This window comes from Polyodon spathula, chromosome 18, assembly GCF_017654505.1.
Source record: "Polyodon spathula isolate WHYD16114869_AA chromosome 18, ASM1765450v1, whole genome shotgun sequence".
Classification (NCBI taxonomy): Eukaryota; Metazoa; Chordata; class Actinopteri; order Acipenseriformes; family Polyodontidae; genus Polyodon; species Polyodon spathula.
The window spans coordinates 30,334,346-30,352,136 of record NC_054551.1 but is presented as its reverse complement, the minus strand read 5'-3'; the positions used below and the strand labels follow the sequence as shown (position 1 = coordinate 30,352,136).

General features: G+C 37.5%; 1 protein-coding gene across 3 annotated transcripts in view; it reads left to right on the top strand.

Moving 5' to 3' along the window:
- Positions 1–1,064: 1,064 nt before the first annotated feature.
- Positions 1,065–17,791, top strand: part of LOC121330892 (CMP-N-acetylneuraminate-beta-1,4-galactoside alpha-2,3-sialyltransferase-like) — a 71,310-nt gene continuing 54,583 nt past the window's right edge. The window contains exons 1-2 of one of the 3 annotated variants that reach the window (XM_041277814.1): positions 1,065–1,509; positions 16,381–16,529. In XM_041277814.1, the coding sequence (XP_041133748.1) occupies positions 16,412–16,529 (118 nt within the window). In that variant the 5' untranslated portion in view covers positions 1,065–1,509; positions 16,381–16,411. Of the gene's footprint in view, positions 1,510–12,520; positions 12,906–16,380; positions 16,530–17,791 lie in introns of those variants that run through there. The other 2 variants (XM_041277812.1, XM_041277815.1) reach the window with 2 other exon arrangements.

The following is a 17,791-nucleotide window of genomic DNA, read 5'->3' as shown; positions in this document are numbered from 1 at the left end:
CAACCTTTTCTAAATACTTAAGTGATTTGCAGAGTTACTATTGGAAGTGTGAGAAGGCTATTTTAGCAAAAAATAAGTCAAGATGTGTTGGTGGTGCTCCTTAAGGCCATTTTCAGCTACAGTTGAACTTTAGTTGCCCTTTTGTATCCTTTGTTATACATAAGAAATATGATCAAAACAGTTGGTGCTGTGGAAAGTGGCCTACTTGTACATAATCATGCGATGTACGAAACAATACTTATTCAATTTGCAAATAAACCTTACTTGTTTCCAAGCGTAACTTCTACGTTTCTGAATCTGTTTTTAAATTTGACTTGCAGGCAAGTTGTTTTTTTTCTTTCATCCCCATTGCAGGATCGGCATTACTGCAAGCATGTCAAGCTGTCGGATTCCTCTGTGCACAGAGTGTATTGTGTTCAGCCCACTGAGCGCGGTTCAGACAGCCCTCCTATTGGACCAAGGTTGGCAGCAAGGTGCTGTATCCGGTTCCGTCCTATCCCTTATCCTTGTAAAGTGCACCAAAGCTAAAAAGGAGAGATGGAAAAATACCCAATAAATAATAGAAAGTGGCATCTATCAGATGTACTACATGGATACATTGCTTCTAAGCCTTTTCGTTAATACCAGGTAAAAATCCTTTGGGATGACTTGAGAAACAACTATCAACCAGCAACAAATAACCTAATGACTTCACAAAGCATCCCACTGAGACAGCCCCTGACTGTATTTTGTTAGGCAGCTGGAAGCAGCTTTTAATTCAAACGCTGGTATTTGCTGATCGTAGACGATGAAGGAAAAGAATAAAAAAGGACATTTGTCGTGGAATTTGAGAAATAAAAATGAAATATTTGCAGCTTTCATTGCTGTTCAAATGTTTGTCTACAAGACTAAAACGTTGTGGATAGTTGCTGCAGAAGTTAACGCTACCACAGCAGTGTCAGCTCTAAAAACTTTTCCCTCTGGCTAAAGGACAAGGAGCTTGCCCTTTGGAATTGCATAATCTCTTATTACCAATCGCCTGTAGTGAATCCTGCAACAGCCCTGCTGGAAATATATTTGAAGCTTTGCCTGATTTCAAAGTCAATTTGGGGTGGTTGTCCAGACCTTGCTTAGCTTTAGCCTCTGATTGGCTGCACAGCCACATCTCCCTGTACTGTCTCAGCCTGCACTCACACTCACACTGTCAAGGGGCAGCAGAGCACAGACTGACAGGCTGCTGCTGCTGCTGCCTGTGTATTGAACTCCACGCCCACCCAGAAGAGTCTCCAAGCTTGAGAAAACATGTGCTAGAGAAGGGAGGGAGGTCAATGTGGAGGCTGGATACTATCAGGTTACTTGGGTCAAATCCTGTGCACTGAACTTCTGAGAACAGTGAAGGAGGAGCATTTGACTTTCCTAAGCAACTGTCTGACTTGGTGCCATTGTCAAAATTACCTTGAACTGCAGGCACCTGTAGCAGACCACTGGTTTGAAGTTTCTTCAAAACACACAGTGTTGGATCGTGCATTCGTAAGTACTTTAGTTCATTTTATTTACACAATTTATGTGACAACTTGAGGCGCTGCTCTCTGTTGTGTTGGTGATTTTTTGAAAATTGTCAAGTTGGTGCCACTGATCCTGGTGAGAATAATGTTTTGATGAATATTAAGGTCCACAGTGCTGGGGGGCAGTGAATGCAGAGTTCTACTGCTGGGGAGAAGCTCTTTGATTTCTGTGTGTCTGTTAAATATGTGGGATGACAGTGCTGAAGAACTGAGAATGTTGTGTTTTAGTGCCTATTGTGAAGTTGGGTGCAAGAAACCTAAAATGCTTCAGTACTCAGTAGGGCTGGGTGACAGTGGGGACTGAAAATGGTGTTATACAGTTCTTTACATTGACAATAGTGCTGTATGAGATGACAGAGTGCTTTTCTACTCATTTTGATGTGTGGTAATATGGAAAACAATATGGAGTTGAAACTTACAGTGGAAAACTACTGTATTTCCTCATAGGTTAAACAAGTGACAGATATATTTGGCCCCCTTTTAATGGCAAGGGGTAATAGAACGCACTATGACCAGCAGCAAGTCTCCCAATCCAGCATGGCCAGCCTTTGTTAGTGCTGCATCTTCTATCCAACACATACATAAAATACAGTAGAGCGTTACTCATTTTTTTAGGAATAAAATATTGAAATAAAATTTATTAGAATAACAGTAGCATATACTAAACAGTAAAATGTTTTATGTTTATATTTAGAGAAATTGTACACATCATGTTAGATATTTAAGAGATATTAAACTATGCTATACTATGCTAAACTATGCTATAAATTAACCAAAATTAAATTAACCAAAATTTCCTTGGTCATTTTAGAAATTGACCCATCAGCTGGTAGCTTTATACATGTATTAAATTCTAGAGTAGTTAAACACAAGTTAGGTTTACTATACTGTGTCAAAGTGCCTCGCCCCTGTGTGTATTTTGTGTTGTATGTTGTGTGTTAATGTTGGTGTATAGTCATTGGTACACGGGATATAAACGGGTCTGTGTAACACGAGTGTTTAAAATGTATAGCTGTATTTAGGCACAAGGATTGCAGAGCACTTCACGTGCAAGTAAAATGTAATAATATGTGAGCACGGGGAATTGCACTTTTATTGCACTATTAATTCACGTGCCGTTTTACTGCGACTCCAATTGAATGATTGATTAGCAATCAAGTCTCAGTACAGCTGCATAAAAGCAGCATGTTTTCACTCACACTGGGTTGTGTGTTCGGTGAGTGGAGAACGGGATTGGAGACAGAGGTAATAATCAAAGTAATAGTTAAAATATCAGCTCACCATGTTTGTCTGTGTAGTACGTTTTGTTTGTCTATTTTGGCAAAAATGCTGTGTCCTGTGTTCTGTTTGTCTTTACAACCTTTTATTTTCTGTCTGTTCATTATTAAATGCTGAGCGAAACCAATCAATATAATTTGGTTCTAATCCATGCAGAGCCTTAAAAGTTAATAGAAGGATTTTTCACTCTGAACTCCACTGGAAGCCAATGCAGGGAAGCTAAAACTGGTGTGATGATCATAAGATTTTGTTTTAGTTAGAATCCGGGCCACCGAGTTGTGCAACTTTTTAACAACGTTTTTTGAAACACCAGCGAGCAAAGCATTGCAATAGTCTATATGGGAAAAACAAAAGCATGTATAAGCTAATTTCCATCCTGCTCAGTAAGACTTGGGTGAATACGAGCAATAGTTTGCAGGTGGAAAAAAGACAACTTAGTAACATTGTGAATATGCTCTTCAAAAGACACCTTAATAACATTGCGAATATGCTCTTCAAAAGATACCATAATAACACTGTGAATATGCTCTTCAAAAGACACCTTAATAATATTGCGAATATGTTCTTCAAAAGACACCCTAGTTACATAGTGAATATGCGCTTCAAAAGACACCTTAGTAACATTGAGAATATGCTCTTCAAAAGCCAAATTTGGATAAAAAATAATACCAGGGTTCTTTTCATATGTGCTAGGCCGGGTCTCAATTCCATCAATAACCAGATTAAAACTTTCACATTTATGAAGCTGATAAGAGGAGCCAACCAGCATTACCTCAGTCTCATCAGGGTTCAACTGTAAGAAATTCTGTTGCATCCAATTCTTAATATCACTCAAGCAAAATGTTAAAGAAGATATGGCTAACTCCAAATCAGGGGTAGTGCGCATATAAATTTGAGTATCATCAGCATAGCAGTGAAAATTAATGCCGTACTTGCAAAAAATCTGTCCCAATGGAAGCATATAGATGCTAAACAGAATTGGCCCTAGAACTGACCCCTGTAACACATACATCCTTTTCCAGTCTACTCAGCAAAATAGTGTGATCAGTGATATCAAAGGCAGCACTAAGATCTAACAGGTCAAGGATGGAAACAAAGCCTGAATCAGCATTCAGCAGTAGATCATTGACTACCATGACAAGCACTGTCTCCGTGCTGTGCATAGATCTAAAACCAGACTGGAAAGGTTTGTACAGATTGATATTGGCTAAATGACTTTGTAGCTGATAGGCAACAGCTTGTTACAAGATCATAGACAGATATGGTAAATGAGAAACAGGCCTATAATTATAGGGCAAGCTAGGGTCTGAGTTATTCTTTTTTAACAAGGGGGTAATGACAGCACATTTAAATGCAGAACCAAAATGAAGTGAGTCGTTAATATTGTGAGTTACAGCAGAGCACAAAACTGGAAAACCTGATTTAAGAATGGATGTAGCAATGGGGTCTAAGAAACAGGTGGTAGGTGTTGTTTTTGAGAATCTTAGATGGGTGTTGTTACAACACTCCAAAATGGGTGTTGTTATAATTTTAAAATTCTCTTTTGCAGTAAAATAGTCTGTTGCAGAAAAACATATTTGAATGCTTATGCTATGAGATATTTTTCCATGTGCAGTGTATGTTAGTTCTACAGACATCTTCACAGCACTGACACCCAGAAATGTCCCAAAAGGGTTGGGAATAAAGAATCTGCTATCTGGATATAAAGAATCTGCTCCAATGAAAATGATTCAAATCCTAAAAAAGAGGATAATGACATACTCAAGATACTTAACAAATATTCAAAAATAATTTGGAAACACCTATGCCGCTTCACAATTAAAAAAAAAAAAAAAAAAAAGATATTTCATTAAAGCACCAATCATAGCTTTTAAAAGATATGCTAATTTAGCAGGTTTTTAGTTTGTAGTAAACACAACTAACTGCCAAAACACTTGGTGCTCAAGTCTTGGTTTAATCTTGATAAGTGACTGTCCTTAGTGCTGATAGTTTTTTTTTTTTTTTTTTTTTTTTATACATCCTTGTATGTCCCACCATCATGTTCAGTTTTACATTTGTTGGTGTCTTGTTTGCAAAAATTATAACAATTATACTGGGAAAGACTTCTAGTCAACATTTGTCATTGAATTTATTAAGTTTCTTTTACTATTTCCTAACTTCAATAAATGACATGTTTTAGTGAAAAAAGTACAACTTAAAAAACGTGACTCATGATGTGACGAAGCCACTTTGCCCCATTACGTTTTGGTAACTAAGTGGCCGGAATCTATATTTAAAAATGTGCTGAAAACAGAACATGTGTTCCATGCCCAGCTATCTTCCAAAAACGCAATAGTAATGCATTCTGTATGGTAACATATACTGTAATAGTTTAAGCAATTACATACTGGGCCACTAAGAATGATATCCTGTTACATCAGCAATCTTGTAAAGCCTGTAGTCCTACACCAGTGTAAGCTACCACTTGGAATCAATCATTCAGGTCAGATACAATACAACAGTCTAATGCTATTACGATAAGGATTATGTAAGCAATAGAACATATATAATTGTTGGTTTGAGCTATCATACTCTTAGCTGGCTCTCCTATTAAAGTCTGGTCACAGACAATGGAGAACGTGAAAAGCTTTTCCTTGTGGTGATGTGGTTCTACAGTCAGTGTGTAGGAAGAAACAGTTTTCTTCATTCAGAGTGAACTAAATATGAAGTGCTTTTATCAGATTAGGAGGCAACCATCCCATCAAAGGGAACCTCACGGGATGGGCCAAGAAGACGCTGCGTGACAATTATGTCTTCACCACAGAGTAACACTGCACTCCATAACCCCTCCACCAGTCTGTCTTGTGCCCTTCAGTAAGCAGTGGGAGTGAATTGCACAGCCTGTCAACTTTTAATAATAAATAATGGTTCCAGTGAAGAATGTGAGGGAGTAGCAGCTGTAACAGTAAAACATCTTGCTGAGGTGGAGGTGCACTCACTTCCCCATTGGACAGCTCGGGTGAGTCCTCTACTTGTTCTACAGTAATACATAATTACATTATATTACATTACATGATACATTAGCAATGGCTGGGCATTCTTTGAAGACATACCCAAAACTTAATTGATTAATACGGTTATTTAATGCTTTCATTTGAATGAACGACCAAACTACTAAAAACAAAATCTATCCAAATATTAGTCATAAGAATTTGTAACCATTATTTTGAAGTGGGGGTCATGAACTTTCCTTCTATAAATGCATTTAAATGAGAAATGTAGTAATAATCATTGTGCTCATTTGAAGTAATTGAATCAGTTTTTGACTGAGGAAGGAGGATTGCCATACTCTTTCTGGTAACTCTTAATCTGTGTTTCTTTGTAATTTTGCTATATTACTAGATTTGTAGTGGCATAGGAAAGGGAACTTTTTATGATAATGTTTAAACTCATTAATGACCTTAAGAGCCGCAGAAGTGTTCTTGTATGCATGGTGCATAATCCAGCACGGTCTCCCCATTGTCTGCCTAAGAAGCTTTGTAGATGGAAGGAGATCTACGTACTATATCAATTTAAGGACAAGTCAAAAGGATCTCCCATTTCTTTCTTTCTTTGGCAAAAACAGCAGTGACTCTGTTGTTTAAGTAAAAGCACAGGGCCGTTATTAACAGTGTCTACAGAACTGTCTCTGCAGAGTGTATTGGAGGATGACTCAAGGATGTGTTACCATGTTCAGTTTACTTCTGCTAATATTTTTCTTCCGAATTTTAAAGATTTTTTTTTCCCCTAAAAGAAATAGGGTGGCATTCAGCCCTGCTGGCCATCAAGAGTGTGGGCAGCTGGCTCGGCACTGTATAAAATGGCAAGATCTCTCAATGTGCTGTTTGGACACATGTTAGGAAAAAGATGTTAGCTGGGACCTTTCTCTAGATCATTGACATTGAATATATTCTGTCTGGCTTTCCACCAGTTTCTGTTTCCTCAATTTTATTTATAAATGTATTTTAGTTTTTGTTCCTTAAAAGTAAGTTCCAAGGTTAGTTTTTTATTCCTTTTTGCTATACTAACTTAGATCCCCTGATTCTCCTCTTATTATGCAATCATTTTGTACTTTAACATGCTTAAAGGGTAGATAAGGACCTATTTATTTTATTCTGTTACATGTTCTTATGTGTAGCTACAACTGTTTATGTAAGGTGTGTCCTTATGTACCCCTTAATGGAAAATCTGAGCATCTAGTCTGTCTATCTGCAGTTCCTTCAGCTCCCTGTCCCCGTCCTGTCTGTCTGTGGCTACAGGGTTTGATTGAAGAGTTAAGACAGTGCTGAATGATGCAGAAGGGCTCCAGGACTGGTGCAGGAACACTTCCTAGCGGCGAATTAAAGATTCATTAGCAGAAGACACAGGGGCACAAAGGATGAATAGTTTCCCTTTCTCCCAGTGCATTGCTAATGTCATTACTCTCCTGGTAAGAGTCAAGACTGTGGAAACAACTGAACACATAGATAGCACAAGGATACAGGGGTTGCAGTGTGTACCATGTGTGTATTGTTCCAGCTATACTCAGAACACACCCATGCACTCATACATGTGAAGAACTTCTTGTACCATTTTTTCATGAAGCTTGAATTTGAGACACTCTCATGAATACCACTTCACGTGTAGAAACTTTTGATACGACTATAATGTATTCCACATGTAAGACACTACAGTTTCCCGTAAAATATCTCAAAATAGAGTTGGACCCTTCTGCATTGTCTTTGGACCCTTCTGCATTGTCTTTGTATCAGATACTTTGCATCACATTTCTGTGCTGTTTAATTCTTATTATATATATATATATATATATATATATATATATATATATATATATATATATCTCTGATATATAGTATAGGGTGTTCTAAGATAAAAGCTAATTTTCACCCCACTTGAGGGTGGGGGAAGCCAGAAATACATAGGTATATATAAAACAACTTGTCCATAATTAGTCCCACTCTATAGTCTCCAGCTCCGACACACAGATCAACTTATTTGACCGCATCATAAAGTGATGTTTGTGTTCAGAATGGCAGCTTGTCAGAAGGCCAGGCAGGCGATTTCACAACACTGAGCCTCTTCCTATATCACTGGACAGCGGGGAAAGCAGCTTCTGAAACAGAAACACACAGGCAAAAAATAGCTTCAGCTGCTTCAGGAAAACATGTTTACCTGAACACTGTAATTACTTCTGAAAACACAATGGTACTTCCACACATTGTTTGTTTATTTTTTATTTATTTAGTTTGAGCAAGTTAGGTCACAATAGTTGAAATGTAGATAAAGTGTTCCTTCCTAGATTTGAAAGGTTGCCGTTTGAGCTTGTAAGCTTTTGCTGAGTTTAAATAATCTTTGTTAACATCAGTAATTATTAGGCTAAATATCCCCTTTCTTTGTATTAAACCGGAACATTAGCTCTCCTTGTGCCAAATATCGTTACAGCTGAAAGTAAAAGCACAACGCCAGCTAGAATAAGAAGTGAGCGCTGTGTTCATTGCATTGCATTCAAACAAGATAATACAGTTTTTAGCCAAATGACTGCAGGCCGGACAAAGTCTGGGCCTAGTCACTGATGACTTGCTTTGGCACATATTACATGCACAATTAACAAGAAGATTATGTTTTAATTTATGTGTCAGGGTTACTTCTGCACCATGTACAATAGTTCTGGATCTGTACACATTGTTACTATACATTTCTTACTGCTCACACAAGGTCACTTTGTGAGGTACGCCTTCCATCCAGAATACTGAAGAAGGCCAAAACTCACTGTTATTCATATTTTCTGGTATCCAATTACTGTTCTGCCTCACATCATCAGTTGGCAGACACAATACAACTGAATCTGAATCAGTTGACGGACCATAAGCCTTAGCTACTGAGATCCTCCATGCAAAGGGATTCAATGTTTTACTGACCAGCCTAGCTGATTCAGTGTCGCTTGCGACACAGTAACTACACTGTAGTTACCATTTATTATTAGTTATATTTATGACATGTACTTAGTACACACTTTTGTGATTGCGAGAATGGAACGCCATAAATACCCATCCGAAACTGTACAGTATTGATGGTACAGCAAGGTAGCTGCAGGCGCATCACACAGGCAGAGGGCGCAAAGCCAGGACCTCTCGCACTGAAGCATAGCACCAATACCGCTGAACAAAAGAGCCGGCTCCCTACCAGCACTGCTGCTGCATTCTCCCGTCCACGCTATATATATATATATATATATATATATATATGATATATATATATATATATATATATATATATGTAATATATATATATGTGTCGTGGAAGCACCTTTTATGTTGACTGATCTTATTAAAAACATCTTTTATTACGTTTTGTGTGGAGAAGATTATTGCATAACAACACCGTGCTCAACCAAACAATACAGAATATTCAGGCCTTCTATGGCGAACCAAGTCATATTCCAGTGATTTGGAAGATAAAATGATTCACCTGCTACAGCACACTACTGCAGATCATTTAACACGCTCTCATCTTGCTTTACTAGGCTATACCATGCCTGAAGCTAGCCTGATGAAGACAGAGCAGTAGAACAGTGAGTACCATTATAGTATAACAACCTCCTAGGGTTAGACAAACAGTTAAAAAGGCCACAAGCATTCAGAGTATGTGGGCTGCCAGAGCTGTCAATGAATAAGACCCATTTTCTTATTCAATGAGGCTCTCAGATACAGCAGCCCACTCAGTATGTTTTAAAGGCACGCAAGCACTTGCCCTTTTAATGATTCGTTTTTCATACAAACACTGATAACAGAAAGAACACCACTGGTATTAAACGTAGAGCCTGAAAGTATTTAACTAATGGATGTTCTGTGTTTTTGTAAGTGCATGTGCCATATATCCTTGCAACTAAGAAAGCTTTAATCAATATGTGATGATTTAAAAAAAAAAAGTTCACATAATTTTTCACTGACAGTAGTTATGAACTAAGTAAAGTTATTGCTTTACAGCTGCTTATTTTTCTTGGGTTTCGTTTTTGTAAAAGTTTACAACATGCACGTTAGTGTGTGTGTGCATATGCGTGCGTGTGCAAAGGACTTGTACTGTAGAAATTGCTGTTCTCTTGTGTTTACTTGTAGGATAAAGCTCGACTCAGAATTGATGTGTTATTTTCAGGAGCAAACCTGAGAGTACTTTGTAAACACTACATCATTCTATTCTAAGTGCTATGTGGGATGTGTAATCTTATTACAGGCACGGTAATGCCTGCCTGCCATGTAGGTGCTTTCTGTTTGCATTTGTTTTTCAGTCCTGTTCCTGTTAAGTCATAAGATAAATGCAGAAAGTATTTCATTTTAAAGTTTGTTAGTTTGTGGGCTACCTTCTTTAGTTGTAGAGCACTAGAGCCATTACTTTTAAATTTAAACTGACAAATATATATTTTTGCAGTGCAGAACAGTGGTAGCTGCATAATTAATTTTTTATACATATACATTTGTCACTCCCTGCCACCTTCCTGTTACACATGGACTAAACAACTGTTTGTAGCAAACAGCTTCATCTGTGTTTAACTATTCTGGGAATACAATGCATTGCTTAAAGCAGGTTATACTGTATTTTGAAATTAGTTTACATGTCAGTGGAAGATTGTATAACATCAACGTGCTAGCAGTTTTGATAAAATGTCATGGTAAATCTGGTCTCCTGTTTGCTTTACTGTATATTATGCATGGCAGACTTTCTTGGATTGCCAAGTACAGTGCGTCTGTGGGTATACAGATGGCAATGTGGATGCTAATTGTCTTTAAGTAAGTGGAAAAAACAGATGGGAGACCAATCCGTCTCAAGCATCGTAAATCGAATACAGGCCTCTTCCTTTAACGACAGCAAATAATCTGAAGCCAATCTGTTGAGACATGAATATGATCTATTGTGTAACCATCTATGACATTTTTATTTCCCTTTTCAAAATGTTCATAAATGTATGATGCCAGATTATTGCAGACATATATTCTTTATTAAAGGAGCAGTGTGCCCTAATGGAAATTACTTTGTCATTTCTGAGTGTTTTTTACGTCTGCAAACAAATGAACAGAAGTTTCCATATGCCCCCGATGTTTAGTATTGTCAACAGTTTGAGCAAAAGAATGTCCTAATTTAAGATTTGTAATATTTGAATAAACACTTTTCTAGATATGGCGTTACCAGGACACTGACAGAGTACCTCCATTTGCAAACATTTGTAATAAAGATATGTCGACCCTCACAGATAAGAATTGTAGACTTTGACAGCCCATTATAGATCTCCCTATCGTGAGAGTTTAATTACAGCGGAGGCCCGCTGTGCACAAACTATAATCAGCAGTGTTGTTACTTAACTGACTGTAGGACTGGAGTATAATCTATAATATACTGTTAACATGAACTCCTTAAAAGTTATTGATAAGTAATAATAATCATGAAGTAACTGTTCACTAGTGGTTGATTTGTACTTCTGTCAAAGACATGAAGAGCTTTATGCAATCTAGCTGTTATGTTATAAGTTATGCATCAAAATAGTCCCACACCGCAACCTAAGACCTCAGAATGACCTTTAGATTTATGTTCTTTTCTATGGCTGTTCTCTGACAAATGTCTAATCTAGTAAACTATCAATTGAACCGTCTTAAGCCCTTGCATCTATGGTGTGCCCTGCATGAATGATAATTTGTTTGTCTACATTAATTCAAGTTAAGAAAAATATACATTTTAATTAGAAATTCTTTAATGTGATGACATTTTCATTTCACGCACACCTTACACCTTTTACTGAATGTGATCCAGTGAGCCTGAGTGACCCCAAGGGACTTTAATTTAGTTTTTAATCTCAGCTCAGCCATTCACTTACTCTCTGTGTGTGTGTGTGAGAAAGAGAAGGGTGCACGTTTGCCAACTCACCTCCATTTTGTTTTAGTCTCCTAGCTGTAAATCAAAGGACACTGGAATTTTTTTTTTACAAGATGCTAAACCTCAGGTAAGCTATTTTGCAGGTGAAGAGGGTCACCATCATTTGTCTCAAAGCAGTTACTGCATGCTGTTGTTGGCTACACTCATAGGTCAACCATGACTTCTAATTACAGGTCTGGCTTGCATCTTATTCATCTGAATGGACACTATTAACTTTCCGCTGTTCCCTAGAGGCACATACGCAAACAGACCCTGCAAGGATGTGTGGAACTCAAGACTGGCCCTTTCAGTGCTCAATACCAGCATACCCAAACACATATTAATTTTAAACATAGGGCAGGAATGTAAAAAAACAAAACAAAACAAAAAAACAAACAAAAAAAAGGCACACATTCCATCATTACACAGCTTGATTATGTAATGTGGCGTTTGGGAATGAGGTAGAGAATGTCTTCTAACAAAAAGGCACAGTAGCTCTCAGTTATAAATTATTCTTAGGTAAAAAAAATAAAATAAAAACAAACAAAACAAAAAAATGTGTGTAAATTGCTCATAATAAATATCACTGTACTATCAGTATCTTTAACATATAATATTGCCAACAAAGCAGGAACTAAGAAACAATGGTAATCCTTACTTCACTTGTTTTAATTATTATTATTATTATTATTATTATTATTATTTTATCAATGGCTTAGTAGCTGTGTGGGGGCCATAATGAAAAACAGCAGCAAGCACCCCATTACTTAGTCCTGTCGTAAAAGGAAACTGTGCGTATAAATAGACTAGCAGCCGCTTTGTAAAAATCGGTTCAAAGTCTGCACCTACTGTGACGGACGGTGAGTTAGGATGGGTCAATCTCACTAGACAGCGTACTGATTAATTCAATATATGAGAGATTTAAATCTCATAAGTACGTTTTATTTATATAAATGCATAAAACCAACAAAACCTGTCAATGGATACTGCTAATCGGCTTGGAAACAGTAGAGAGAGCGGATGCTATTCCAATGCAGTACCACAACAGTGAGACTGGAATTGCGCTGTGCACTTAAGAAAAAAGAAATAAATTCGACTGAAATGGAGGACCCTGCCTTAGAAAAGACACATTACAGTGACCGCAGGTTCTGTTCAGGGTACAGGGTAAGAGTAATTATTATGCTATTTTTTTTTTTTTTTGTTTTTTTTTTTTTTTTTTTTTTTTTTTTCGTCTGCCACCGATAATTTTCTTTTTCTATGGCAACGGCATGGAGGATAGCGTGCAGGCCTTCGACTTGCAAAAGAATCCTCGGGATTTTCCTGCGAACTCTACCTGAAATACGGGTTGTCTTTTTTAGTTTTAAATTACAGTGGTACATTTAAAATACCAAATCAAATTTTTAAAAATAAAATTAAAAAAAAGGACACCGATTAGTGATATATTAGCTATTGTATTTATCAATATTCGCTTGCTGGTTTAGTTTTAGCGTAATATGTGCAATCTACCGGTACCATAGTATACACTATATCAGTGATTTGTAGCGTATAGTGGTAAACAGATAAAGGTTTTTTTTTTTTTTTTTTTTTTTAATCGAATCACAATTTTGGAATAATTATATGATGCTAAGTGATTTATTTGTTTGCCAGATCTGGTACTTACTAGCATTTGAAGCTGCGGTAGATTGTTAACAAATATAACGGAATGTCCAAAGTTTGCATTGCTGATTGACGCCGCTAGAGGGCATACTAAAATGAAAGCAACCTTTATGAATTGTCTTCGGCACAGGCATATATCCCTTTTTTCTTCTAATGACCCACTAGCATGCTCAATATTGGCTTTAAATTTTACGCAGCTGGATAAACAGTTAGTAGTAGCTATTTAGCAATAAACAAGTTGTGGTACGTGTAGCTAGATACTGAAGTACTGTTTATTTTTTTCCTGCAGTTTAAAATGTTGACTTTGTCATTTCATTGTAGTTGTACAGTATGGGACATTGAATATATAATATATAGTCACCATGGTACAAAAATAAGCTGGTGTATATGGAACGTTTCTAATAAAGTGCCAGTCCCCTGTACATGATTAAAATATATTTTGCGATACACTGGCTGGCTCACTAGCTGTATTTGGTGTTTGTGTAATTCTATGTAAATTATTGGTGTCTTAAAGTTCTGCAGCTATGGCCTTCCCTATTATTCATCATCAGTTTCTTCTGACCCAGTCATCCTTTCTAGGATACAGTACAGTGAGCTGGTAACAACACTACCCAAACTAAAACTTCAGAATAGTAACCTGTTTACTGCCAGAGGGTGTAAGTGCGCTATAAGAAAACCAAGGCTAGCCGTATCCAGAAACAGCGATGACTCTAAAACTTTGATTCCATGCGCCTCTGGGAATCGAGTCAAAAGAGGTTTGAACTCGGCTTTGTGCATCTCCATCAGCAGCAGAGCAAACCCAGATTGAGCTGGCACTCACAAATGGCGGCTAACCCAGTTTGATGTAATGAGATTTAGATGGAGTTTCACAGAATGGTTTCATGTTGCAGATGGAGAAGTGGCCTAAGACAAAGTACCAGAATAATGATTTTGAGGATGGGTGTCCTCTTAATTCACCCCTACAATTGATTGGTCTGAATATAGACAAGATGCTGATCAGGGTGTACATAGTGCGCAGTCAGCCCCATGGTTTATTTTACGAATTAGTCAGTACCATTTATGTGCTAAAATATTCCAAATGATCGTGCTTAACATGCATGGTATTATTGTGAAGAATTGTAAACAGCTGCACACGGGAATACACATGTCCATTGCAATTATATCTGTTGCATGAAACCTTTAATGTACACAAGTCAAACAGGTACTCTTCACACTCTGATTCTGATACTGTAGATGGAAGTGACCTCATTTGGAGCACCGTGGGTAATGTAGGAGTCACTGTGTATCTATCTTGTTTTGAATGTCCCTGGCTGCAGTACTGTTGTTCATTCAGTTCTGGAATGAAGTGCTGATGAGAGTCCTGCTGCATCTGATTGCAAGTACTGCAGTGAATTTGAATAGCTAGTGCTTTCTTATAGAACAGTCCGGTCATTGTTTGCCATAATGTGTTGGCAAAGCTCAACAGATGTCCAAAATACAGAAAATTCATTGAAAGATTTACAATGCTGCTGTTGTGAAACTGCAGTAATATGAGCAGGCTGTGATGAAGAATCACCTGCCAACAAAGAACCCTGGATCAACCCTGTATCACAGTTTGTCCGATCTGCTGCCTTGCCTTTTATTGCTGTCAGCTATCACTATTTCAAAATGCAAGATGGTACACTGTTTTACATGTAAGTGGAGCTTATAGGGAGAGGCGACTCTATTTTTCAGACTATTGGTCTTTCATGTTTGACACAGAACTGAGACAGGACATTGGCAACTGTCAGCTCATAGAAAATAAGTCCTTGGTCAAGTAAGTCCTGAAATACTGTCTGTGCAATTTGTAATCACTGTACTGTAATGCCAGCGCTGTAGGAGTCTTTGACAACCGCTGTCCTCTTTTTCTGGAAAATAAAGTATAAGACTGTAGCCAACCCATCAGGCAGATAATTTAATTACCTGTCTTCTAACTAGAAGCAGCCTGATTAAGCCCAGATAAAAAGAAAACAAGGGTCCGTGTCAGAATTAGACTTTATTACATCAGAGCTCGGAAGAACTGAAACTGATTTAGGTGACTTAGTGTTAGAAAGATAGTGCTGGATGTGAACTGAATCTTAAAACAGCACAGGGGACTGGGCAGTAATCTATCTGCCTCAAAGCACATTTAGCAGACTAGTACAGTATGTGTACTTGCTCCTGAGCAGATGAGAAAAATCTTAAAATTGGTTGTAAAATGTGTGTGTGTGTGTGTATATATATATATATATATATATATATATATATATATATACACACACACACACACACACACACACACACACACACACACACACACACACACACACACACACACACACACACACACACACACACACATATCTATGTTTTGGGGCTGTAGTAACAGGTGGAAAAGAGGGTTTTTTCTTTCTTTGGTTTGTTTTTCTTTTCAATTCTCATTCAAATAATAAAACATCATTGCAGTTGTTCTCTGCGCGTCATGGCGCATCACTGCACTGCACTGTTTTCACCTGCGTCCTTCACACACCGGTTTCTGCTGCCTCCGATTCAGGATTGCTACTGACTCTTCTTCCCTGCCAATGTGAGCGGCAGCGTGGGAGGCAGTCATGTAAGAACGTCAAGAAAGGACACTGTTCTGGGGTGTTTCTGTATTACTGTATGTGTTGTTTATTTTATTAGTTGTGTATTTTTAAACGTTTATAATTCTTCATTTGCTTTTATATGTCTTATGTCTTTTCATCTGACATTTCTTTCTATATTTTTTCTTTTTCTATTTTCTGTTTTCTTCCTCTATAAAAACATTTAAAAAATGTTAATTTATTATTTTTATATTTTATTTAATTTCTGTAGGTCGCTTTTGGTAAAAGCGTCTGTTAAATAATTATATAATATAAAAATGTTACGCTTACATAAGTTATGTTAGCGAGTTCCTTGTTTTTATGTGTTTGAGATACAGTCCTGTTCTGTTCCCTCTCCACTCCAGGTGATGTAGTGTGGATGGTACCATGTGAAAAATGAGTATCCTGATCTCTGCGAGAAACCTCCTGCTGGCACTTAGTCTCATGCTGGTCCTGGGCTTCCTCTACTACTCTTCTGGGAAGCTGCACATGCGTGGATGGGGCCAAGAGTCACGTAAGTACCAGCGACTGAACCACCTCTTTAGTGACTGTGGTGAGGATTGGGGATAGAGTGCTTAAGGGTTATGGCTCAAGAGATGGAAACACCAGCATTGATTGCCAGCAGAATCTTTAAAGGAGTCATTCAAGGCTATTGGTTTGTCCATAACCTCCGTCTGCTGAATGCTCTACTCTTTTTTTTTTTTTTTGTTTGTTTTTTTTGGGTTTTTTTGTAATAACTGGCATACTAAAAATGTTGAAGTCTTGTATTAATTAAAGTGTAACAACACAATTCTAAGGAGTCGTCAAAGCAGGGTTTTTTTTTTTTAAAAACTAAACAAAACAAAAAATAATGTCGAGCAAACTTAAATACATTCAAGCTCCAGGGCTTCTCACTTGCACATGGACTAAAGAGCATTTTGTGCTTCATTGTGTTTGTGGAATTGGATAGCACTCACACTGGGGCCATTTGTTTTTGTAGATTATAAACGTAACTCTGGGGGCCTTTGTAATTAAGAGATGCATGCTCGTATCTTTTAAACAATTGTAAAACTAGTGACAGCAGTGTGTAAATCACTGAAATCAAATAAAAACCAAAAACGTGCAAAATCTTAACTAATCCGTGTTACAGTACGCAGTGTCTTGTAATATTGTTATCAACTACCAATGTCTATACACCTTTACGCTACCATTTTATTTTCCATGTCTGATCCATTCCTTTGTGTATGGAGCTCAATTGTTTTTTGTTTTTTTAATGAGTGCACTGGTTTTTCTCAGGTTAGTATTGCGTGCAGCTGTAGCAAAGCTGGTAGTTGTTACTTTCTAGATTTTACAAGCCTTGCATGGAGTCTAATCTTGAAGTTCCTAACTGCATTTTAAATGCAACTGTCTATCTGCTTCACTTACTGTCCATAAATACTGTAGTAGCTCTGCAGTTGTCATATATGCTGAAACTATGAGTCTCGGTTGCTGTGTTACCTGGAGACAGGTGCAGTGACACTAAAACCAACAGCTACGTTTACACTATAGTAACTATCCAGTAGCTATTAACATGCAAGTTTAACAAAATGAAAAACAATGTTTTTGTTTATTAGACTGACCACACAGGTTTGTATAATAATGTTTGGATTAACATGCATTGAAAAAACATGCATTTTTAGAAAGTGTTTTGAGATTGACTTGAAAGTATGGCTGGACAGCCCTGCAAAGGGTATTGTCATGTTACGATTGGACCAGCAGAGGGTGCTACTTGCACACTCCATACTCAGTTTGACTCTC